The sequence below is a fragment of the Cryptococcus neoformans genome, chromosome 6 (assembly GCF_000149385.1).
Source record: "Cryptococcus neoformans var. neoformans B-3501A chromosome 6, whole genome shotgun sequence".
Taxonomy (NCBI): domain Eukaryota; kingdom Fungi; phylum Basidiomycota; class Tremellomycetes; order Tremellales; family Cryptococcaceae; genus Cryptococcus; species Cryptococcus deneoformans.
The window spans coordinates 457,501-481,093 of NC_009182.1; the positions used below are offsets into that span (position 1 = coordinate 457,501).

At 47.6% G+C, this 23,593-nt stretch overlaps 10 protein-coding genes across 11 annotated transcripts in view; 6 read left to right on the forward strand and 4 right to left on the reverse strand.

Moving 5' to 3' along the window:
• CNBF1520 (hypothetical protein) overlaps window positions 1-2,646 on the forward strand; it is a gene marked incomplete at both ends in the record, with an annotated part of 2,776 nt that extends 130 nt beyond the window's left edge. Inside the window, 3 exons of the mRNA XM_769895.1 lie at window positions 1-52; window positions 112-233; window positions 287-2,646. The exon at window positions 1-52 is cut by the window's left edge and continues 130 nt beyond it. Coding sequence (XP_774988.1) covers window positions 1-52; window positions 112-233; window positions 287-2,646 — 2,534 coding nt within the window. The remainder of the gene's footprint in view (window positions 53-111; window positions 234-286) is intronic.
• Window positions 2,647-3,028: 382 nt separating this feature from the next.
• Window positions 3,029-4,908, reverse strand: CNBF1530 (hypothetical protein; the record flags this gene model as incomplete). Its single annotated transcript, XM_769896.1, has 14 exons — window positions 3,029-3,050; window positions 3,119-3,205; window positions 3,265-3,384; window positions 3,445-3,461; window positions 3,515-3,741; window positions 3,789-3,858; window positions 3,907-4,031; window positions 4,088-4,232; window positions 4,290-4,399; window positions 4,449-4,586; window positions 4,646-4,674; window positions 4,730-4,739; window positions 4,792-4,806; window positions 4,875-4,908. The coding sequence occupies 14 exons, from the start codon at window positions 4,906-4,908 to the stop codon at window positions 3,029-3,031; spliced, it is 1,149 nt and encodes a 382-aa protein (XP_774989.1).
• Window positions 4,909-5,238: 330 nt separating this feature from the next.
• On the forward strand, window positions 5,239-7,356 carry CNBF1540 (hypothetical protein; the record flags this gene model as incomplete). The annotated part of the gene is made up of 3 exons (XM_769897.1): window positions 5,239-5,846; window positions 5,901-6,945; window positions 7,000-7,356. 3 exons carry the CDS (start codon window positions 5,239-5,241, stop codon window positions 7,354-7,356), a joined length of 2,010 nt encoding a protein of 669 aa, XP_774990.1.
• Window positions 7,357-7,689: 333 nt separating this feature from the next.
• Window positions 7,690-11,120, reverse strand: CNBF1550 (hypothetical protein; the record flags this gene model as incomplete). Its single annotated transcript, XM_769898.1, has 8 exons — window positions 7,690-8,155; window positions 8,211-8,473; window positions 8,534-8,861; window positions 8,941-9,161; window positions 9,208-9,398; window positions 9,454-9,679; window positions 9,733-10,774; window positions 10,828-11,120. The coding sequence occupies 8 exons, from the start codon at window positions 11,118-11,120 to the stop codon at window positions 7,690-7,692; spliced, it is 3,030 nt and encodes a 1,009-aa protein (XP_774991.1).
• Window positions 11,121-11,398: 278 nt separating this feature from the next.
• On the forward strand, window positions 11,399-12,076 carry CNBF1560 (hypothetical protein; the record flags this gene model as incomplete). The annotated part of the gene is made up of 4 exons (XM_769899.1): window positions 11,399-11,485; window positions 11,538-11,708; window positions 11,773-11,971; window positions 12,036-12,076. 4 exons carry the CDS (start codon window positions 11,399-11,401, stop codon window positions 12,074-12,076), a joined length of 498 nt encoding a protein of 165 aa, XP_774992.1.
• A 394-nt stretch (window positions 12,077-12,470) lies between these two features.
• Window positions 12,471-13,648, reverse strand: CNBF1570 (hypothetical protein; the record flags this gene model as incomplete). The annotated part of the gene is made up of 5 exons (XM_769900.1): window positions 12,471-13,014; window positions 13,090-13,244; window positions 13,295-13,346; window positions 13,402-13,446; window positions 13,503-13,648. 5 exons carry the CDS (start codon window positions 13,646-13,648, stop codon window positions 12,471-12,473), a joined length of 942 nt encoding a protein of 313 aa, XP_774993.1.
• Window positions 13,649-14,093: 445 nt separating this feature from the next.
• CNBF1580 (hypothetical protein) lies at window positions 14,094-14,641 on the forward strand (the record flags this gene model as incomplete). The annotated part of the gene is made up of 4 exons (XM_769901.1): window positions 14,094-14,121; window positions 14,191-14,302; window positions 14,366-14,504; window positions 14,552-14,641. 4 exons carry the CDS (start codon window positions 14,094-14,096, stop codon window positions 14,639-14,641), a joined length of 369 nt encoding a protein of 122 aa, XP_774994.1.
• Window positions 14,642-15,046: 405 nt separating this feature from the next.
• On the reverse strand, window positions 15,047-16,159 carry CNBF1590 (hypothetical protein; the record flags this gene model as incomplete). The annotated part of the gene is made up of 4 exons (XM_769902.1): window positions 15,047-15,320; window positions 15,390-15,565; window positions 15,624-15,884; window positions 15,938-16,159. The coding sequence occupies 4 exons, from the start codon at window positions 16,157-16,159 to the stop codon at window positions 15,047-15,049; spliced, it is 933 nt and encodes a 310-aa protein (XP_774995.1).
• Window positions 16,160-17,034: 875 nt separating this feature from the next.
• On the forward strand, window positions 17,035-18,897 carry CNBF1600 (hypothetical protein; the record flags this gene model as incomplete). 2 transcript variants are annotated; one of them, XM_769904.1, is made up of 11 exons in its annotated part: window positions 17,035-17,125; window positions 17,184-17,281; window positions 17,332-17,364; window positions 17,413-17,530; window positions 17,597-17,887; window positions 17,937-18,101; window positions 18,143-18,404; window positions 18,462-18,645; window positions 18,710-18,748; window positions 18,801-18,820; window positions 18,873-18,897. In XM_769904.1, 11 exons carry the CDS (start codon window positions 17,035-17,037, stop codon window positions 18,895-18,897), a joined length of 1,326 nt encoding a protein of 441 aa, XP_774997.1. The 2 variants fall into 2 exon arrangements, with proteins under 2 accessions (XP_774997.1, XP_774996.1); XM_769903.1 differs by having other exon boundaries at window positions 17,035-17,113.
• Window positions 18,898-20,269: 1,372 nt separating this feature from the next.
• On the forward strand, window positions 20,270-23,230 carry CNBF1610 (hypothetical protein; the record flags this gene model as incomplete). Its single annotated transcript, XM_769905.1, has 10 exons — window positions 20,270-20,800; window positions 20,921-21,161; window positions 21,425-21,825; window positions 21,882-22,148; window positions 22,199-22,294; window positions 22,336-22,494; window positions 22,535-22,600; window positions 22,653-22,986; window positions 23,025-23,143; window positions 23,186-23,230. The coding sequence occupies 10 exons, from the start codon at window positions 20,270-20,272 to the stop codon at window positions 23,228-23,230; spliced, it is 2,259 nt and encodes a 752-aa protein (XP_774998.1).
• Window positions 23,231-23,593: the final 363 nt, after the last annotated feature.

The following is a 23,593-nucleotide window of genomic DNA, read 5'->3' on the forward strand; positions in this document are numbered from 1 at the left end:
AGAGAGAGGCCGCGGACGGTGTTGTGCGCGATTATGAGGACAAGAGGGATCGGTAAGTCGTCTTGCCACTGTATCATTCTGGTTTTCACATGTTGACTGAAAACAACCTAGATTGGCAAAGGCCATCGAGTCTTCAGTATACCTTTTGGCAGATCTCAAGAACTTTAACGGACAGCAATGGACTGTGAGGTATCCCCATCTCAGGTCGTCAGAACCGGCGGAGCCTGGGTCTTGTGAGTCCTGTCACGCTTCCTTTCATATATGCCCTAACATTGTTTTATTGTAGCCTCGCCCCGACCGGGCATGAGTCGACGCACTTTGACATTTGCCGACGAGCCTAGTCAGCTTACAGAAGTTGTTCTCTCGTCAACTCCGACTGCTCGCCACTCTTTGAAGCGCTCGCTCTCAGTTGCGCCTGCACCATCGCTGTCGCCATCAACTTGTGACAATTCTGCCACTCTCGTCGCCGAGCCTACATCCATCGATCAGTCTGAAGACGATTTCTCCATCCTCCGTTTGGACCTCAATATGGGTGTTACTCGACATGCCAAGCATCTTATTTCTCACCTCGAAAAATCATCCATCTCTGCCCTACTGGACAACCGTATCACCGCATCCCTCGACCACCTCACCAATCTCCAAAAGCGAATTTACGACGCCCATTCCCGCGTCCTTGTTACTGGTGACCTCAATGCGGGCAAGTCAACTTTGATCAACACCCTTTTGAGGCGGGAGGAAGTCATGCCTACCGATCAACAACCTCTCACAACGAGGTTTGTGGAAGTAGTCAGTGCTAGAGAGAATGACAACAAGGAGGAGATCCATGTACTGGACAAGGCTGCCCAGTACAACCCCCTTGACGACTCTACGTACTCTGTGCTGGACATTTCAAAGCTTGAAGAATTGGTGACCGATCCCGACTCTGACGCATCCAGTCCTCCTCTCCGGGTATTCCTGCGTGAGGCCGATATCGATGTTGCCAACCCCTCCATCTTGCACAATGGTGTTGTTGACATCTCCCTTATCGATGCACCCGGTCTTAACCGAGACTCCATTAAGACTACTGCCAATTTTGCGCGTCAGGAAGAGATTGACGTCGTCGTCTTTGTTGTCTCCGCCGCCAACCACTTCACTCTCTCTGCCAAGGAGTTCATCTGGCAAGCTGGTCACGAAAAGGCCCACCTCTTCATTGTTGTTAACCGCTTCGACCAGATCAAAGACAAGGCAAGGTGTCGTCGACTCGTGCTTGAACAGATCAAGCAACTCAGTCCCAAGACATACGAGGATGCCGACTCTTTGGTCCACTTTGTCGACTCTGCCAAGGCTGCCATGGGTTATGCCGAAGGTGAAACCGATGAGCTCGATGATGCGTTCTCACACCTCGAACACTCTTTGCGCTCTTTCGTTCTCGTCAACAGGTCCAAGTCCAAGCTCGGCCCTGCACAGAACTATGTCACCCATCTTCTTGCCGATGTTGAACTTCTCGCTGCTGCCAATTCACTCGTCGCCTCCAAGGAGCGAGACAATGCCCGTGATGAGCTTGCTCGCGTCAAGCCTGTCTTGGAGAAGATGAAGAAGGGGCGCGAGGGTTTGGAGGATGGTTTGGTACATGAGGAAGAGAATGTCACGGAGCAAGTAGCGGAAAGGACAAAGAAGGGGATGACCACTGCGCTCGAGCGAGTCGGCAGGGGAGAGTTGGCTGCCCCCGCTCCTGGCTTGCACTTGCCCTCTTACCCTGGGTTGCTGGGTGTCTGGGATTATGCGGCCGAGGTGAAGAGGGTTATCCTCGCTTCTCTTGACTTCGCTGTCGGTTTGGCCGAGGATGACTCGAGGAAGCTCACAGCTGAGGGTGTGGACAGGGTCATTGCTCTTGGCGATGCTCACCTTCCTGAAGACGTCGAGCGCTCCAACCGTCGATTCAACCCTCAGGCAATGTTCACTGCTCGACCTCGTGCCCGCCGTCAGTCTGGCGTTTCATCAGTTGGCTTGGGCCTTGCTGCCCAGTCACACCTCAAGGAGGTGAACGTGGCAGATATCTTTGACCTTCAACACCACATCTTCATCGCCCGATCTTCTCTTCCTTCCTCTTCATCATCATCTCACTCATCCCTCGACCTCATACCCGTTTCGGCAGAAGGCTTCGGTGCTGCTTCCCTCGCGTTCGGCGCCTTCTCAATGGTTAGCGGCAAGACTGTCGGTCTTCGTGCTGCCATTGAAGGCCTCGCGCACTTTTCTGACTTTGTTTCCAACCCTTCTACCCGTCGATGGATCGGTCCCGTTTTGGGTGTCGTCACCGCTGGTGCCATTGCCTATATTATCTATGACCTTCCCAACTCTATCCCTCGCAACGTGGGTCGTCACCTCCAATCCACTCTTCTCTCATCATCGGGTAATCCAGCGTCAGACGATGCGACTGTTGCCTTCCCTGACGCACAGGCGGCTCGGGTTAGCAAGGAAGTGCGCAAAGTCATGCGTCTTGCCGCATGGGATCTCCGCGAACGTTTCCGCGCTGCAGTAGACGCTAGAGGCGAACTTGTCAAGGAAAGTGAAGAGCAAGAGAAGAAGGCGAACAAGGCGTTGAAATGGTTCGAGGAAGTTGAGAAGAGGGTCGATGGAATCAGAGAAGAGGTTGGGATCAAAGTGTAATATCTTTTTTCTTGTCATTTAGCCTAGTTTGTATTGTCAGCAATTTTTTTTCCGAGGGGGACAGGTGGTAGTCGAGGATTGTTACAACGAAGAAAAAAAAACAGAAACATTTCAACAAAGAAAACCTTCAGGTCGAGTCTTTGATGATTTGTTGACGATTTGTGTATTAGCAGATAGTTACTTATATACCGTGCCACCCCTTGATAACCATTAGTCTTTAGTGAGCTGAGATCACCGCTCCACATGAATTATTATCTACTGAATACAGTCTCAGTGTTGTACTCGTGGAAAGCTCTTATGATCCTGAGACTGTCCAACGCTATATAAATTAATATGCATGGCATATATTAATCGTACAAATCGTCATTCATCGCTCCTTTCTTTACTTTGTAAAGATACTGACGCTGTTGAATTATGAAAACGATTGTGATCAGTAAGTGATCGATTTGGATTGATAGGGTACGAAACTTACACATCCTCGTCTTGCACTAAGTGATTGAGGCCCACTTTTTGCGGCTGCGGATTGAACTTGCTTGACTTTCCCCAAACCAAAGCATACCTGATAAATCATCGTTAGCTTGTTTGCGAAATGTTTTTGTCAACTGCCATTTTACTGACTTGAAGTGAGATGCAAGGGATCTGTGAATGCCGTGACAGACGGTCTCGATAGTAGCACCCTGACGGAGGCAGATGGGATCATTGAGATCTGGTTGTTCTCCTCGTCTCTTGGTGTACACCCTGTTGGAACTGTTAGCATACTAGGAGGAAATGGATGGTAGGGTTGGGCCCTTTACTGACTTTACAAGACCAAGCTCCTGATTGACCGGTCAGCTCCGATACTGTATTATCTGGGTTCAAAAGCACTTACCTTCCAAATAGCCTCCAGTAACCAATCAATACCTAAATCAATCTCACAACTGATCATGATCGTCCGTCCATCGCCTTCCCTGGCCATACTGTCAAGTGTCTCCATTGAAACTCCGTCGATTTTGTTGATAACAGTGAGAGACGGGATGTACTTTCGGGTGCCGAGAAGGACATCGATGAATTCGTCGGTGGTGATGTCTTCACGGATCATGACATCGCAGTTGTGGACTGTGGCAGGCGTAAGCGATAGGTTCGGTAATCTCACAAGTACGTACTTTTATAAGTCTGAAGGATTGATCTGATGGTTCGCTCGTCTGTTTTAGTGAGTTTGACAGTACAGTTCAGCTATTAAATGTCAGTAATATGCATCATTAGGAAACAGGTTTCACATACAGTGATACCGCCTGCCTGCTTTTGCTTGAAAACGACATCAGGAGGTCGAGTGTTCAATCGGATACCAACTGCTTCTAATTCAATCTCCAGAAGACGTTTTTGCTCAGCAGACTTTGTGGCATCAACTATTGGGATGAGGTCAGATAAAATACATTGGACACAACACTGAGAAGGAACGTACTCAGAAGAAGAATGAGGTCAGCTGTTTTTGCCACTGAGACGACTTGTCGACCTCGACCTCGGCCTTTGGCAGCATCTTGCACGATACCAGGCAAATCGAGCAGTTGTATTCTGGCTCCTTCATATTCGAGCACACCAGGAATGGCCTAAGCGTAGCATTAACTTCAATTTACTTTGGGACAATGAAGAATTCAAGAGCTGACAGTGAGAGTTGTGAATTCATAGGCCCCGACGACGGATTCAGTCTTGGTGGTCTTCGATAACAATGTAGATTTTCCGACCGATGGGAAACCGATCATACACACGCGGGCATCTGAACCAAATTTTAGACAAGCAAAAACAGAGCAAGTTTCCAAGCGTACCTCCAGATTTTAAGACGTCAAAACCCTCCCCTTTAGCTGATTTCTTTTCTGGTTCGAGAAGTTGAGCTCTGTATTTGGCGACTAGATGAAGAACATTAGAGGTGTACACGGCAACAACGATGGCTCCATACGCTTTGCCTGGAAAATTCACATAAATCAGATCTGGCTTCTAGCATTGTCTTCGAATGCAAGCTTACCTTTAATAAACCTAAATGGTACTCGGTCGCTTTACTGTGGACGGGCGGGTGTCAGTTTTCTATCATAAACGCGGTAATTCTCACTTCTTCTGCGCTATAAACATGGGTAAGCTTTTATTTAACGATTCACAGAGGTAAAGACTTACTCCGAGCCATCTCCTCTGGATATCGTAGAAGAGAATATGTAATATCAGCGTCAAGTTACTGAAGACGGCATGGGGTTACTGACTCTCGATGTCGTCGATCTTTTCAAGGATTCCCATTGTGTATGTTCTTGCCCGTGGGTCTGGTTGTTCAAGTAATGGATGACAGTGTCACTGGGCTGGCAGGCAAAGATGAGTTGAAGGTGAGATGAGAGGTGTGTGCGTGGCTGGCGGAGGATAAAACAATCCGACGAGAAGAAGGAGTTCGAGAGGTGGAGGTTGGGAAATTCCACGTCAGTGAATGGTCTATCTTCTTTCAGGCACGGTGCCTTGTCCGCGGATGTAGATAGCCGTTCCCACGCTGTGATGGCCAGCCTTGGCTCTTGTTTCTTGTCCCCCAACGGAACGTATGCCATTCATCCATACATCTTGACCACATATCACCCAGCTATGCCCACATTCCATCCAAGCATAGATCACATAAAATCTGTACATCTGTCTCCTCTCGCCAGAGACGGGTATGTCCACCTCAACTTCTTCGCAACCTTTGACAGACAAGACCTGTCTTCAGACTTAGCACCTGAACACGGTCGCTGGGAAATATGGACAGACATTCCTTTTTTTGATAGCAAAGGCAACCCACCTGCTTATCCAGGCGAGTGGCGCTCCCAGCAATTTACACCATTCAAGACGTTTTCCGATGAACTCAATGGCCATGCGGCTTCCACCGACAGGGGTTCGGGCTTAACACTTAAGCCCGTATCCCTTCCGGAGCCGGCAAAGTTGTTAACTACTCTCCACCTGGTCCTGGTTATCCCTGCCGAGGCTAACAGATCTTACTCCTACACCTTTCGGTATGTCTATCCGGATGGGCAGATTAATTGGCAAAGCGGAGTGGGGGGTAATGGGATTGTCAATCTCAAGGAGGCAGATACTTCCCCCGATCAGACAAAAATCAGGTCCGGATCAAACTGGCCTCCAGTGCACAATGCATTTGAAGACAGTGACTCTTGGGACTGGAGAGGTATCGGCGTGACTTTACAACGATCAGGCGAACGGTATGTCCTTACTGACTCGGAACCCAAAAGTGGCTTCTAACGCAAAAACTGCAGTGCCGTCAAACCGCAAATACAACCACTTCCTCCCCAAAAGGAAGTCAAGCAAACCTTTGCTCTCCTCCATGGACCTCCGACTCCTCATCTATCTTCATTCTCACACCTTTCCCCGACGCGGTTGCCTATTCCTATCAAAGCGCCCACGAGCTACCTGGCTGTTATTGGTCATCCCGACAATCCTCTTTTCCAGAGGGGCCTATCCCCAATGGGTAGCTGTAATGGAGTCTCAGCTAGCTACGCGTTGGGTGTTGAATCCTTCCCCTCCGAGGTCTTGCGGGAGGCTGTCAAGGCTTCGAAAGGAGATCAAAGCCATCTCATTGTCGCTGAGGTCAAAGAGAAGGATAACTTGAGTAAAGACGTGGGCGCTCTGATATATCATTCAGGGAAAGAAGAGCCCGAAAAATCCTACCTTATCGTTGATGCTGTACATTCACATCATCCTCGAGACATCACTGTGATAATTCCTGAGAGTTTTGTTACTGCAGCCCCGCTCGCGGTCATTTCAGACTACAGTCCTGTCCCCCCCCTTTACATCCCTAATTCTACCGATATGTCAAAGCCACGAAAAATTCCAATTTACATTCAACCAGGTGCTGCCGCTGAAGTCCTCCGCCTGGTAGAGTTTATCCAATTACGGTCATCTGAAATTGACAATTCTTCTGTGTGGATATGCGCACCAGACGGCATCGATTATGAAGTTGGGGAAGAAGAAACTGAGGCAGAGCCTACAAACCCTATGGAGAATAAAGCATACTTTAGCCTGCCTAGGGATGCTTCGGCGCCTGTCGTCGTCGTACCTGCTGTCGACGGCGCCCATACTCCTCAAACTGAATTGGCCGGACCTGACGACATATCATCTGGGGCTAATCATAATTCAAAGCCCGATGACGGACGGTGGTGGATCTTCAAGGCCATCACCAGGTTTTTCAGTACCATTTGGAATTTTATATTGTCTCCGTTCCGGTCAAGGCCGACACCGCTCATCAAAGGCGCAGGGGATGATGTCAAATCGGCGAACAATGAAAGAACTCCTTTGCTTGACGTGCGTAAATTGTCTTTTCATATTGATCTAACGTCACTAATTGAAATGTTATAGCCTGGACTCTCACATTCCATTTCTGATACACCATCCGCCTCTCAGACGACATCGTCCTTCTCTGATCCTATCACCCCTTTGCCACAGACTGTGACCATTACCTCTTACGTTTGCTTTACCTTTGATCACCCCGCCCCATTTCAGTTCCTTTTGCCTCCTGCATCGAATACTTTACTGGGTAATCTTACTTTTACTTCTAAGCAAAAGGCAGCCGATAGTTGGACTGGACTGAACTTGAGGGTTACGGATACGAATGGAGGGACTGTAAGGGCTGAGGCGTATGCGGATGAGGACGGGAAGAATGTTGGTACGGGGAGTCGTGATAAATGGCTGGTGAAGATTCAACAATCGATGTAAAGCCCCTACTATCCATGACTATTTTATCCTTTTCGTGTCTTTCAGTTAGTCATCAACATCATACTTCTGATGGCATTCTTGTGTCACTGTTTATCATTGTCAATCACTATCTCGGAACAAATATCATGTCAACGATCAGATAAAAGTAACATGTTGTAAACAGAAAAAAAGTCATGTAATTTATCATAATCCTGTACGTGGTCAAACATTGTTACTATTCCGGAAGCAGACACATAGACCATCAAATGAGTCTCCGGTGATGTGGATCAAAAGAGTCCTTATGGAGGCATTTCTTTACATATCTGCAGTGGAACATTTGATACAACCTAGCAGCTACGCCGATGCTTTTTTGACCATATCCTCCAGCGATATCGCTCTGAACTCTCCATCATCCATTTTCGCAAACACCGCATACTCCCCAATATACACTGTGACACCCCCTTTACCATCCACGTTTCTGCACACCTTGAACAACGGTTTTCCGGTCTTGTCGTGTGATCTACCCAAGGGTAGGAATATGAGATCGTGTTGCGCGGCGTAGTCTTCTGCAATGGATCTGAATGTGATGTCGGTGGCAACAATACCAGGAGGTTCGGGCTTGCGAAGCTTAGGGGTCGTTGAGGTTTGGAGCACCTTTTTAGTCGAACGAGGCTCAAATTTGGGCTTGTGGAGCTTTGCGGGTGCATCGGGACCGAGGTCCATAGCTTCTTGCATAAGGTTGAGACCGCTCTCAAAACCTTGCTTGACACCGGGCATGTCGCGCACCTCTTCAGGGAAGCGCTCACTCCACCATTGATACCTGAATGCGAAGAAAACTTGTCAACGACAGCGAAGAACACGACGGGAACACATACCATGTAGCGACCTCATTGGCTTTGTATGATGGCTGTATGAGCCAGATGTATAGGACATCGAGCCACTTGGGAAAGAATTCCACTTCGAGCAAATGAGAGAACATTGATTGTCGAATGAGTCTGTGCCACGGGAGGACCCAATCTTGCAAGGGCACCATGTCTTGTTTGCGAGGATTGATCGTGAAGTCCTCTCGAAGGCAGAGCCCAAGTTTGGGCAAAACGAACTGAATTATGAGCTTGTCCCATTCATTTGACGAATATACCTAATGTCAAAGGACATGAGTATTTATATCTGACAGCAAGCGTGAAAAAGAGAGACTTACATCTTTTCGCCAGCGGCTCAACTCTTCCGGAACGCCATCTTTGACTGCCCAACTGCGCATGACATGGCGGATGCGGCGTTTGGCAAGATCCATAACCTCGTCGACCCGCTCACCCAGTAGTGGCAGCCATGGGAACACTATACTCGCGAGAGATTTCGAACGGCGCTCGCGCTTGTTCCGCTTGGGATCCCATTGTTCTATTGCTGCCTTGACTTTTGGCAATACGAGCTGGTCGAGTATGTTATCCTTTACGAACAGGGGAAGGATCGGTTCCCAAGACTCGACTAGGTGGACCGCATCGTTAGGGCTCAAAGGATCCCATTCATTGCTATATAAACGGTCAGATTAAGATCCACGTAGAAGGGGGTTTCACCTACTTGATCGCCGAGCGTACCTTCGGTACCCACAAGTGCCAAATGAGACTTTCCCAAGCCGTCATTACCCTTTCGCCACCGGCATCTATCCTATCGACGGCAGCATTTTTTCCCCTGAGGCTCAGAGTTGCAACAGCAGTATCATTGTCAATGATTTCGGGTAAATTATACGCTTTCTTCCAAGTCTTGAGAGATGAGAGTAAAACGTTGGATGATACATCGAAAGGTCGCCATTCTGTGAAAGCATTCCGTAGCTGACTTTGGTTAGCCACTGATGAAAATTTCGTTCTAATGACTTACAATTTGTCCAATTGCACCCACGATAACATCATCTAATTTCAGAGATTGATATTCTTCTTGAAACTTATGAATTAGCAATTCAAAGCTATTGGATAAAGGCGCAAGAGAAGGTGTTGATGAGACTGTCTGTTCCGTGGCTACATGACTGATCGTATCGACAATCTCCTGTATTTCTTTCAGACGAGAGATCTCTACAATATTGACGTTAGCGCAGAGACCAGAAGTACTATGATCAATAAGTCTCACTGGTGCTGGCTTCTTCAGCCTTGGCCCTGGAAATCTCTTCCTCACGCAGGGCCCAACGCCGACGCTCATTTACCTTTTTCCCTTCCCTTACCAAACCCGAGACATCTTGCTTAGCAGCATCGACGATAAGGTGGAGATTATGACGAAGTTCAGGTAATCTTGTAGAGTCCGAACTTGGGGTCCAGGTGGAAAGCGAGAGGGACGACAGCGACTGGACCTCTTTAAGCTAGGATAAACCGTCAGTTAGCGCCAATTGGCATTTTGAGACCATCAACACACCTCTCCTCCTCGAGCGTCCAACACAAGGCCTATGCCAGCTGCAGGAACAGCATCACCCGCCTCGGCCAATAACTGTTCATAGGTCTTATGTTGAACTTTGACCTTGACCTTTTTCTGCCTTTTCCAACCCTGATCTTCTTCATTCTTTTCTTTATGCATCTTCGGTCCCTTCTCTCGATGCCTCCTTCTCCTCGGTGCTTCATCATCCTCATCATCCGAAAAGGTCACACCCTGCCGTCTTGCTTCTCGCTTACTGTCCTCAGTCCTAATTCCTCTTTGTATACCTTGACCCCTCAGAACTTTCCCGACTTCAATTGGTACAGCACGACCATTTTCTTGTACACCCAAACCTTTACCGACCTCCCATCCCTGCTTTGCTAACAGACGGGCCCCAAACGATGATTGGATTTTACTGAAATGGGCCTTTTCCGACGCAGTCAGTTGGGCTTTAGTTGTGGACGCCGCTGGCGACTGAGCCCTTGGAAGAAAGCGACGCTGAGTATGATGACCGGAGTGCGCAGTAAGAGAAGGCGGAGGTCTTCCAAAACCACTAGGAATTCCTGTAGGTTTTGGACCATGATCAATGGTGTCGTTGGTAGAAGACCTTGCGTGAGGCTCATTTCCGACACTGTATATAGTCTCATCGGGCAGCGTTTTCTTTCCCGCCGATAATCCAGCACCAATGCCGGCCTTGCTCCGAGAAGCAAGCTCTGTTGCGCCGCCTTCTTCTCTTTTTCCGGCTTCTCCTGTGGGTTCGTCAGTGGTACCCTGCGCAGAGGCATTCCTGAAACCCAAGCCCAATCCCCCTGTAGTCTGTTTTTCTCCGTTATAATCATCTGCATCCCTGATACGGGGAGAAGGGGCGGGAGAGCTGCCGTTATCATCGTTTTCAGAACCAGAGTCAGAGTCAGAGCTAGTGCTGCTTTCCGAACCGTTCTCATCTTCATCTCTTTCCGGCTCTTCAGCATTGGCCTGTCGCACCTGGCCTTCTTCCTCCTCCTCTTGCAAAGTCTTGGACCCATTGGATACAAACGCGGGGGCTCTAGTATTGAAGACAGTCAGTACTGCACTCATCAATTCAGACTTCGTACGCACTTTGTCCAATCAGCCCTCAATGAAGAAGGTCCAGGACGTCCTCTACCGCCGATACCTCCACGTCTCGGCACCCCTCCTACGCCATCTTCTTCCCCAAATATACCTTCCCAAGCGGCATCTTTCCCGCTGCGTCCATCAGTCTTGCGACGTTTGTTGCCTTTGAATTCGAAAAGGCGCCGTTCATCTCGAGCATCCGGGTCCTCTTGAGAGTTGTAACCGTCTTGGGAGCGAGCCGAATTTGAGGCGTCCGAGTCAGAGCCGTCCGAGAGATAGTCGTTTTTTCTTCGAGGCATGGTACGATAACGGGAGCGGGGGAGGTGGGGAATGCACTTGTGCTACTATTATGCGATCGTACATGGTTATTATCGGTGCAGTTACTGCGCTGCTGGGACGGGCCGCGCCTAAGTATATTGGAAGACCTCCTGCGGCTCGCGCCTAACTTTGGGGCCCCGCATGTGTGGTTCTGCAGTCAGCAGGACGATGTTGGGCTGAACGTTCTTCAGCTCAAGAACCTTTCCCCCTCCCCCTTCTTCCCTTTTTCCCATCCCTTCCCCGGCAGAGCTCCCCATAGATGACCCCCGACTCCTCCTTAGATCTCCTCTTCGACCCTTCTATACTACCCGCTTCAGCTCAAGACGAGCTTGGGCCAGACCTCTATGTTTGTTATTTCGCTTCCCGTACGCAACGCATCGTTGACACCACTCGGATAGCTTCGCCCACTTTCTTCTACCGATGTTTTGAGGGGCCATATTGAACTTCTATCTGTCCTTACGTCTGCCCCTCCTCAATCTGTCAGCACGTATGAGACGATCTTCCAAGAGATGAAGGCAAGTGCTGGTATCTACTTTACAGTAGTGGTCGTTCATCGGCTCTCCAATCAGGTAAGTAAGCTGCGCTTAGATGGATATGTCTCACAAATGTACGCCGCTGGAACTGTGCTTTCAGGTTGTGGCCTGCGGATCTGTCATTATTGAGCGCAAATTTGTTCGTAATGCGGGGCTTGTAGGCCACATCGAAGACATCGCCGTGTCACAAAGCATGCAAGGAAGAAAGCTTGGAATGAAGATTATAAACACGCTGGTGGATATCGGACTTGCCCGAGGCTGCTATAAAATCATCCTGGACTGTAGTGAGAAAAACATCCGTGGGTCCACGATCACCTTTGCTTTAAGTTACGTGTAACGACGACACTGACCGAGACGTCACAGCTTTTTATGAAAAGTGCGGGTACGTACCATCGTCATACTAATCTGAGTCATTGCTGACATTAGGGGGCGCCTAGATTCAAGCAGAAGGAATTTCAAATGGTTCGATATCTGTTGGATCCTTCAGACGTTGTTAAAGTCCCTACGCCATCGAAACTCTGACAGCCGTTTCCCAAGAAGTCCTGTTGTCAATTGAGCTCCGAAGGAATTGGTTGCTTCGTATTGAAGTAATATATATTAAATAATGGAACGTTGGACGGTACATGGACTTTTTATCTTCAGATGTGATAAGAACACATCATCTATGCATAGCCGCTGGCTCGAATCGTTCAGGATCTAGGTTTCAGATAAAAAAGCTACAAAGTAAAGATGCTGCAATACAAAAAATAGAATAAACCCGAGGTATAGTTCCTTCGAGGAGAATAATGTCCCATTTATCTATTCGCTATCCGACGGGACTATCTGTGGATCCTCTCGAGTTCCGCCATCCCCCCTTCCCCTGGGTTGTCGACGCATGCTGGGTGAAGTTGAATAGGGCGGAACCGGAGGATGGCTGTCCGGGTACGGACGTTCTCGGTGACGCGAACGGGTCTCTGCAGCCATGGCTCCTGCCCGGCTTGTTCGCGTCCTGGGAGACTCTTGGACACCGTTTGATTCGACATCGCCAACTGTACCTGTTTGAAGAAATTGCGACAATGCTCTCAGTTGCCTTTCTCTCATTTCGCTGTGGAACTCAGCCGAAGATTGTGACCTTCTAGAGGGAGATTGACCAATGAGTTCTTCAATGGTGGGTGCTGAAACACCTAAATCTATGGGCGCCCCAAGTTCCGCGAAGTTGCGAGAGGCTCTACGTGGATTTATCTGGGGCTCTCCTGAGTCCTCGCCGATGTTAGGCAGAACAGTATCAACCCCCCTTACTATACGAGATGTCCGGATATGTCTTCGGAAATGCTCTAGCTGGGGCTGAAGATCCTTCCATTCGCTTCCAAGCTCCATCAGCAGCGGTCCTTTTAACGATTCTCGACTGAACGAAAATAAAAAGGGGAAAAAAACATACCGCAGCTTCTCTTGTCGATCAAGCAGCATTGCTTCTTTCTCCAAGCCGTGCTCGAGCTTTTGGAGTTTGCGATCCACAATCTGGTCCACGACGATGTTAGGGACTATGGGATCCGTCATGGAGATTTCAATACGGCAATGAGGGCATGTAGCACGCTTTCACTGGAGTCAGCATATACAAAATCGCTGAGAAGATGTTCGCTCACACTATTGTTAGTTTTGATCCATTTCCAGGCACACGGTCCACAGAAGGAGTGCCTATGGCGGCTGATAAGCAAACAGAGGGGATCGGTTTACAAAGTACTCCACATACCCACACGGGACCAGGGATTGAGCGGCACCCAGGATGTGGGAGCATCTGTGAAAAAAAAATGTTGAGCAGTGTTCCAGATGGAAGTGTGGCCCAAAGCTCACATCGCACATTCAAGCTCGGGGTACACTTCTTCAGTCTTCACCGGAATTCTAATTTCCTCAAACGTTCTGATCACTCGTGTTGTAGGAGTGCTGAGGAGGAGAGGCCGATCTTTTGTTGGCGGGGAAGCATTGCCATCTCGGTCCATGACGTTAAAATTGGTGATAGGATCAAATAAAAGAAGTTGATTTTAGGGAGTTTTGTGTTGTGAGGTTGGCTCTCAATCCTTACGAAATCCTTTGCTCTTTCCAAGTTTTCCCGTATAGCGTTAATGTTGAGTTGTGGAATAATAATGAAATTTAATAAGTATGAATAAATCGGAGCCAGCGAGTGACGGATGTCGCTCGCCACACCACCACTCACCTCCACCTCTGGTCCCCTGATATCTTCTTCCGTCGGAAGACAGCTGTGCGATCATAGCGGAGCACGTTGAGTGGAATTCATTCGTTGGTTGGTACCAAGTGACTGGAATGCTTGCGAATATCCGATAACGAATGGATTGAAGGTCGACAACAAATAACATATATTGTTACAATTGTTTGCAGGACATCCGCATACACAAAACCTGTTAACCCATCATTCGCGTCCCCAACATGTCGCGTTCGCCTATAACTTGCCACGGTAAGTAATATAAGGTCCCGCCTTGTTGCTAGCTTTCTAGGCTCGGGCTGAAAGTAATAACGATCGCAGTGTTGGATTCGTCCCAAGGGAAGCCAGCTTCAGGAGTCAAGGTCTCTCTCCAAATACTGAAGGCAGAGCTGTCGGGACCCAATGAAGCCAAAGACAAGATTCTGGCAGACGGGTGTGTGTGTTTCTTTTGGTGACGAAGGGAGGTGGTTTGACACTGACCCCTCATATACAACAGGACCACTGATATTGATGGAAGATGCTCTACTCTCTTATCACCAAACGAGAAGCTCTCCCCTGGCATTTACAAGATGGTGTTTTTTACGGGTGATTACTTCAAAGCCACGGGGACAGAAACCTTCTACCCAGTGGTCGAGGTAGGCTTATAATCATTCATCGGATATATCTGATATCAAACTTTCAGATTACTTTCAACTATGCCGATCCTTCTCAGCATTATCATATACCTCTCCTACTCAGTCCTTTTTCATACACCACATACCGTGGCAGCTAAGATCGATACTGTGCTATATAACTTTGCGTAAACAGTGAGCTACCGCCACAATGGAACGGTGGTTTCCAATGCATTTAATTTCATCCAGGATGGAGCCACCCACCAAAAACAAATAGTTTGATGCTGCGATACTGCTATCATCACTGTCCGAAAGATTTAGAATAAATGAATACTTGTGAGACACGATCTGCAACGAAGGGGCATGATAAGTCAGGCCAGACCCAGACTGTTGCGTACTCCACTCCTCGGTCCCCATCGTCGATGGCGTTATTATGGCAAGATACTGGTAAGTTTATCATAGCTGGCCTTTCCACCAGTTGCAGTAATGTAATGTATTGCATTGCATTATTATTCTGTACAACCACACATGACGATGAGCGATAACATGAACACCGTACAGTACATTTATACTTCATTTTCCTTGCGCAAGTGTACTAAACCTTCACCATACAGTTGCTTGCGAAAATGATCGGTGTACCGCCACTCGTAAAGATCGCCGCCTGTATTCGGATCTGGGAAAACTCTGGCTAATCCTCGGGACTGCCAACTGCCGTCCTCATATTGTTGATCTCGGGAAAGTAGACTGCGTAACTTGAGCCAGTGTTTGACTTTCCTTGCTGCTCTCCGGCTAGGGCTTATGCTTGACGCGGCGATGTCACCTACTTCAGGTATGAAAAAACTATCAATACCTTCTTATTAACTGACACGCCACATCATCTACAGACCATTTGCAATCAATCGAACGTACGCGAAGAGAATTGCCCATTGAAGCGGCCCCAACATCTCTTTCCACAGCCAAGACGGTGCAGTTATACTTTGACAGGTGCGCGAATACATTAAAAAGCTGACGATGAAGACCCCTAAAGCTCCCATGAAAGGGATAATTTCCGCTAAACTTGAAGCTCCCAGTTTGAACCTACCAATCTACGACCCATAATAGGCATCCGTTCATAAAGGTATCACCAAAGGTTGAACAACTTACTGGAATCGGCACAATTCCTTCCATAAACCAAGCGTAGGTTTTCATATACATCATGGCTTTTTTGTCCGATCTTACTAGACGTTTGGATGATGTGAGGTTGGACTGTCCTCCCAATGGGGTTACTAAGAAGTTGCCACTGGCCATAATGTACGGTGACATACTTCGTAATCCAGATGTTTCCCATCTGCACTTATTCCACAGAGGGCAAAACTTGTGTTCTGACCATTCTGTTTGTTGAGTTCGGCAAAAAGACAGTAGATTCTGAAAAACGGCTGCCACAGTTCAGCAATACCCACAATCAAAGCGAAACTCACGCGAATATCTTCGTGTTCCATAGCGCATCGTGCTTGAGCCACGAGATGCTCGACATCTCGATAGGTTTCGTACTTACCATGGGTTTGCGCGTCATACCGGGGCCAGTACAAATCTTTGAAACATGCTGGAATGGTGTATTTATGTTTTTGACCTTGAACTATGGCAACGTCGCCGTCAACAAACCTGTCTATGACCCGGAAGAATAGGCTGAAAGCGGCCATCGTTCACACAAGAGATATAGCAAACTTGAAGAATACTGATATGAAGCTGATGTGTGGAAATTTACAGCTTGTTTTGTTTCCTGCGATGCTGGGACAATGACTTGTCGCTGAACGGTATCGGCTCATCGTACATTCAGGAGTCGATGTGAATGTCGCCGGTTATGGAAATACCGCTGATAATCTTACTTTTGATCGTTCAATCGCTCAAGACGACAGCTGAAAGGGTTGCTGTAACGTGCAGGAACTGTTAAAAGGAGAGCAACGCTGCAAGAGTGAAAGGATTCCCGTTGTATCGCTGCGTACGTTGAGGACAGTGACGGCAGGGCATAGTGTAAGAAGAAGTATGCCTACTATGCCTATCAAATGGCTGCGTCCGCACTGTACTACAGGTATTTAGTTATCCGACTGGCAGACTAAGCCAGCAACTTCATATACTGCGGAAGAAGCAGTAGCCAGTATGACCAGAGTACGTAACAAGCCATTGTGGGGAAATTAAATGGAGGGTCGAACAATAAGTTACGTAATTGAATGGCTTGGTGGTGTCATTTGGACAGGCGACAACAGGCAGCGGGTGGGTGAGCTCGGCTCGAGAAGTAATCCAGTCCCAAATCAACTACACGTCCATCTTCGAGTCATATCCTCGATCCTCCTAGCACGTCTAGCGCACATATCCCAAGTGCGCCACACCATTCACGTATTAGTCAAGGCCCTCCCGCAAAGGTCTCTCCTTTATTCCCCCATTTATCTCACCCACGCGGATTTGACTCATAGTACCTAGGCTCTCTCATCAACTTCCTTTTCAAGCGCTCACATTGCTGGCAAGGCCCCTCAGTGTATCCCAGTGATTTCCAACCACAACCAACTGGATTCATACCATGGATGTCGAACCGACGAATCAGTGGCGGTTTGCCCAGTGTTTTGGTGACAAGGGGGAGGTGGAAGACATTACCGAAGGTTCGTCCTCGGGTCAGCTTGATTTCTCCTGTGTACAAACTAGCTGAAATGATTTCGACCCATTGTATAGCCGATATCATCTCAACTGTCGAGTTTGACCATACTGGCGATTATCTCGCTACTGGTGATAAAGGCGGCCGTGTGGTGTTGTTTGAGCGGAATGAGCAGGTGAGTATCTCTTTTTCCCTGTCAATCTGCAGTCAATTAAGGCTTTGTAGAAACGGGGGTGCGAATACAAGTTCTACACGGAAGTAGGTCTCTATTGCATTGTGTATCGCGAAAATTTCTGATCCGTCTAGTTTCAATCACACGAACCGGAGTTTGATTATCTTAAATCACTTGAAATCGAAGAGAAAATCAACCGCATCAAATGGTGTAAAAGGCAGAATGCCGCTCATTTTTTGCTGAGTACCAATGGTGCGTGATGTTCATTTGCTCTTGGTCGCGTAATATGCGATTTTGGTGATCTGACATTTCATACAGACAAAACTATCAAACTCTGGAAGGTCTTTGACAAACAGATCCGGGTGGTAGCCGAGAACAATCATACCGATGGGTATGGCAGTGGTACCGGACCATCACAACCACCTCTGCGTCTTCCCCGAATGACCACTCATGATTCAATTACTGCGGCCGTCCCCCGAAAGGTCTATGCCAACGCTCACGCCTATCACATCAATTCCATATCGGTCAACTCAGATGGTGAAACATACATCTCCGCTGACGACCTGAGAATTAATCTGTGGAACCTGGATATTAGCGACCAGAGCTTTAGTAAGTACAAGCTCGGTCGAGTCCAATGGTTCAATCTAAAGCCCCGTAGACATTGTCGACATAAAGCCCGTCAACATGGAGGAACTCACGGAAGTCATTACTGCAGCCGAGTTTCACCCGATACATTGCAATCTTTTCATGTACTCAAGCTCGAAAGGCACCATTAAGTTGGCCGATATGAGAGATTCGGCATTGTGCGATCAGCACGCGAAGCGTGAGTGTACTTGTGTCCAGGCCAATCTGATTATCCCGTAGTTTTCGAGGAAGAAGAAGATCCTTCTCAAAAATCCTTCTTCTCTGAGATTATCTCTTCTATCTCGGACGTCAAATTCTCTCAGGATGGGCGATACATACTGTCCCGAGACTATTTGACGCTTAAGATATGGGACATCAACATGGACAGCAAGCCTGTGAAAACCATCAACATTCACGATCATCTCCGACAGAAATTATGTGACCTTTATGAGAACGATTGCATCTTCGATAAATTTGAGTGTACTTTCAGTGGCGACGGCAGGTAAGGGCCTTGTTTCTTCCAGTCATTGGCAATCAATAACCGTACTTTTTATCAAAGCCAAGTCCTGACCGGCTCATACCACAACTACTTCCGAATTTACGATGTCAACGGAGACAACGACGTTGTTCTTCAAGCGGATAAATCGGCTTTCAAAGCAAAGAAGATTGGAGGATCACGTGGAAAGGTGCCCGGCAAGAAGGAAGGGCTGCAAACCGAAGGGATCGATTTTGCAAAGAAAATTGTAAGTCAGCAAGCGGTGGAACGAAGAAGTTGCTGCTCCCCACATTATCTGACAATGATTCCAGTTGCATGCTAGCTGGCACCCACGCGAGAATACTATTGCTGTAAGTCCAGTGAAATTTAATGGATCTGCGGCGTACTAATCAAACTTGGTAGATTGCTGCTACGAACAATCTGTCGGTCTACAAAAGTGCTCATGTAATTCGGTTTGCTAACAGTTTTATTCAGCTTTTTGTATTCTACATTATCATGATTGTCGCAAAGCAGTCAAATCAGCCTCTAGATACCCAATCTCGCATTTACACCAATCAAATATCAAAGTATCCGTTCACCAGCTTCATGATCCACGATTCAATACTTATTTCGTCATGTTGACACTCGTTCCTTCATTCATTTAGTATCCCTTTTACATCTTTTAACATAATCGCAGACTTTTTCACTTCCCTCTAGTGCCGTAATACTGCGAGCTCATGAGCTTATTTTCACGGCTTTTGCGGTAGTCTCTGACAGATTATTCTTTAATGGCTGGTCGGAGGCGATAACTTTTCAACATCCTCTAGATAGAAATGGTGCGAGAATAGGCTCGTTTAGCAACGGATGGTGGATGAAAAAGAAGGATTATTATGAATAGAAATTGGAAGCAATAATGGCGTTGAACGCTATTTTCATATCATGCTGCTTTTGTGACAGAACATGCCCATGGCCACTATCTTAGTATCTGAGTGGCTGTTTGCCTAACGACAGCAAACTTCGTTCAGGATAATCTGCAGACCATACCTTTTTCCATTGAAGTACGAAATATGATTACTTTATTTTCCTTTCTTCACCTCCATAAATCCGGGATCGGGTATGAAATACGAGGTCCCTATCCTCTTTTATTCACAGACATCGAGTGCGAAGTGATGTTTGATCTCTCTATTCATTCTTCTCCAGATCCCCTACTATGCTCCTTTTCTTCTTCTACATCGAGATTTAGTAGGTCAAGTCGTCACAAACAACAAGTTAAGGAGTGTGTTCGATCCATGTTCTCTGCCCTTTTCTTCTCTTCTTAAGCGTTATTACTTTCACAAATTGGCAAACACGAACTCTCAGACTGCTTACAGTTTTCTTTTACCTATGTGTTTACTGCTATGTGATTACTTGCATTGTTGTTGTTGTCTGCCTCCTTGTCTTTTGATTGTTCTCGTTCTTCACTTCAAATTTCCTCGCCTTCGCTGTTCATGCATCTCAATCAACAAGCTTCATCACAGCCCTTGCCGCACAATGGCCCCGATCCTCCCCCGGACACCATCTCATAATGGTAGTTCGGGCTTGAAGCAGCTGGAGGGCACTTGAGGGAGATCTCTTTACCCCTGCTATATGCTGGAACCCGCCCACGTGGCTGTCACGTGTCCGGAAAGAAGGAAGAATAATTAATAAACAAAAGTCGACGCGGCGGAAGAAAGCGCGACTGTCGACTGAGAGGGCTGGGCGACCTGAGGGTCGATATCCAAAGTAAAATATATGTTCTTTGATTTATAAATATCTGACGTACTCATCACCTCAGCCATATCTGTATTGCCTCCCTCCCCATCCAATCCGATCCGCATCGCAGCCATCAACCGCCTGCCTCCTGTCCGTTCACCATGAGCTCACCGGAGAACGATCGCGTGCTGGATAATCTGTGGACAACCGAGGACGAGTCGTTCGAAGTGCAGATGCCGGACTTCCATTTTGATTGGGGATTGGAGAAAGGAAAAACCGCAGATCAAGGAATTAAGGCCCCTACTGCGTCCTTACGCTCTCTATCCATCAACGAAATCACCCCACCCCTTCCTAGTGGCTCTTCATCCACCTCTACCCCTCCTCATTCCACCATATCGGCAAGATCTTCAATATCTTCTGCCCAGATATTACCCAAAAGGGATATCTCTAATGCGTCGTCATCACCTCATATACCCACTCCTCCTGGAAGCATCGCCAATCCCGGCCATCGATCATTATCTGCTCAAAACTTCGCCAATTCTGGAGGAAGTTCCGGCGGGGAGTCTAGCGGTGAACGGGGCAAAACTTATGGTGGCCGCAAGTTCCAGCGTGTAGTGTCTGCCCCAATATCGCCCGAAAATGGGACGGATACGGAAGGAGTAGAATTTCAAGTTTCAGGAAATGTTTGCTCAGTAAGTTGATAACATCAGTCAATTCCGGCAACCAGATTGTTTGATGAACAGCGTTTCCCTTAGAGATCTGAAAGTATAACCAATCCACATACTGCCACGATACGCCCTCCGCATACACAGCTACCGTCTGCACCACTTGTTGATGCGTCGACAGTTGCGAGTCGTTCAAATCTCGTAACGCCCGCTCTCCCCGAGCGCACTTTACCATTTGCTAGGTCGACGGTGAGGCGTTTGGGCGGGCTTTCTAAATTTGGTGGGCCTGCAAGACGTGTTATATTACCTCAGGGAAGTGAGGATGTCCAGGTTCAGGAAAGTGGGGATGTCAATGAGCTGCAAGGAAGGCACAGCTCTGCCCCAATCAGTGAGCACATTGAAGACTCGCACCTTTTCTTGTTGAGACTGATGTAACAGATCCCCCACCCCAAGGGCCCCCGGACGTTTATTGTTCATCGGATCAAGCAATCGTTTCCCCAACTGCGACAACCGGATGCGAAAGTCGGTTGACGAACATATCACATCCAGACGATCGACCAGTAAAACCAGCGCGCAAACCGGTAAACCAAAGCGTACATGAAATAAATGAATCAATTCACGAGCCGATGGCTTTAGCTACTCAATCGCAAGCGGAACATGGGGTATCACGTACATCGGCGGCCGTACCTTCAGAAGGAGAGGACAGACTATTTCGGCCTTTCGGTAAACTGGAAGAAACTCTGCGACCTGTCGCTGGTCCCTCGAAGGCGTCAGGCCTCAGGTATATGGACTCTTTGCCAGAAACAGGGCCGGAAGTTCGGGGCATTCAGATTAACAACCCGCGTTCGTCTGATGTCGGAAAACCAGCCAGTCCTCCCTATCGCAACCTTCGTGCTGCCCGCCCGCCACCGGTCGCTGAGTCACGCAGAAATGCCCCGATGGTATCAACTGCTACCGTTGTTAATGCACCTGCGTCTCATCCTGCGATGCCATCAGAGATATTGCAGCCCCAGCCTACTCAAAGCGCTCCGCAAGGCAAAACTTTATTTCATGTCAGAAAATGGTACCAACAACTATGTTCTTGCTTTTGCTGACGTTTCGTTTACAGGTGAACGGAGTCCCATACGAAAGATTGCAACGCTTGGGAAAGGGCGGCTCGTCGACTGTTTATTCTGTCCTTTATTCGGGTCCTAAAAAAAGAATCATCTATGCTCTTAAGGTAGTACAACTCGACCGTGCGGACTCCGAAACATATCAAAGCTACACAAACGAAATCGAGCTTTTGAAGCGTCTCCGTGGACACGATCGTGTTATTCAGCTCATCGATCATCAAATAACCTTCAACCAACATAATCGCCCTCATCGTTTGCTGATGGTGCGTGGCCAGTCGATAGCTTCAGAACACACTGTGGCTAACTGTATCAGGTCATGGAATGCGGCGAGATTGATTTTGCAGCGTTGCTAGATGAGCAACGGGGGAAAGCAATTAATATGAACTTTGTCGGTTTATATTGGGAGCAAGTAGGTCATCGTATGATATGGGCATAGCTAATACATTGTAGATGCTTGAAGCTGTCCAAGCCGTCCACCGCGAGAATGTTGTTCATACAGATTTGAAACCGGCGAACTTTGTTCTCGTGAAGGGGCGGTTGAAAATCATTGATTTTGGCATTGCAAAAGCAATAGCAAATGACACTGTCAATATTCAGCGCGATCAGCAAGTGAGTATCGATCGTGATCCCCTACGCTTACGGACTACAGATTGGCACCGTAAACTACATGTCACCTGAGGCTATTCAAAGAATGAACAATCAGAAGGTATTGAAGGTTAGTCATATTCCAGGCATGGTGAAGACCGTTTCATGTTAATCGTCCTTAGTTATCCTATCCCAGCGATGTTTGGTCACTTGGTTGTATCCTTTACCAAATGATTTATGGTAGCCCCCCCTTTCAACATGTTAGTGGAGGACCACTGGCGAAAATGGGTGTGATCGCAGATCCCAACCACGTCGTCACATATCCAGAAGTGGCTGTACCCAAGGCAGCAGTTGGATTCAGTCTTGATGGTCATCCTACAGACCCCGCAAGTCTATCAGTCCCTGTCAGCCCGTCCGCCATTGATTCAATGAAGCGATGCCTAGCATATCGCAAAGAGCATCGACTGACAATACCTGAATTATTGCAACATGAGTTTCTAAAGCCAAGAATAAGAGGTTAGTCAAAGTATTGTAACTCAGCTAAATTTTTTTAGCTCCAGCTGTTCCTCCAGGATCTACTCCAATAACACAATATCAGATGGAGCGACTGGTCAACTTTATACTATCGGAGAATGGCCTACCGGAACTGTCAGAAGGCAATCATACAGCTGAGGTATGTTCATATGAAAAATTTGCTATTCCTGACATCGAACAGGATCTATTCTCTCAGTTGGAAGCTCAAAACGCACTGTCTAGATGATTGGTCCCGTCCTACTGACCCTTTTCACCTCAGCTGCGGCTGCGGTAACAGGCGTCGCATCTAACTTATTTTTCATCCCATCTGCACCGTTGTAAATTCCGGATCACTCACTTGGACTGTAGTACATTATTCTTCCCGTATTCTTCTGGCGGTTTTGTGGCATTATTGTGCATTGGACATATAGTAGTTAACCACGTCTTGTCTGCTTATGCATGGCATCATAATGATGTCAAGATCCACATGTCAGGAAGAGTACTGCATACCCTATGACTAGAAATGATCGTATATTGAACATGGCAGTTAGCTTTTGGGTAAAATTGTCATCTGGGTTGTTATTTCTGAAGAGCTAGCACCTGAAACGCG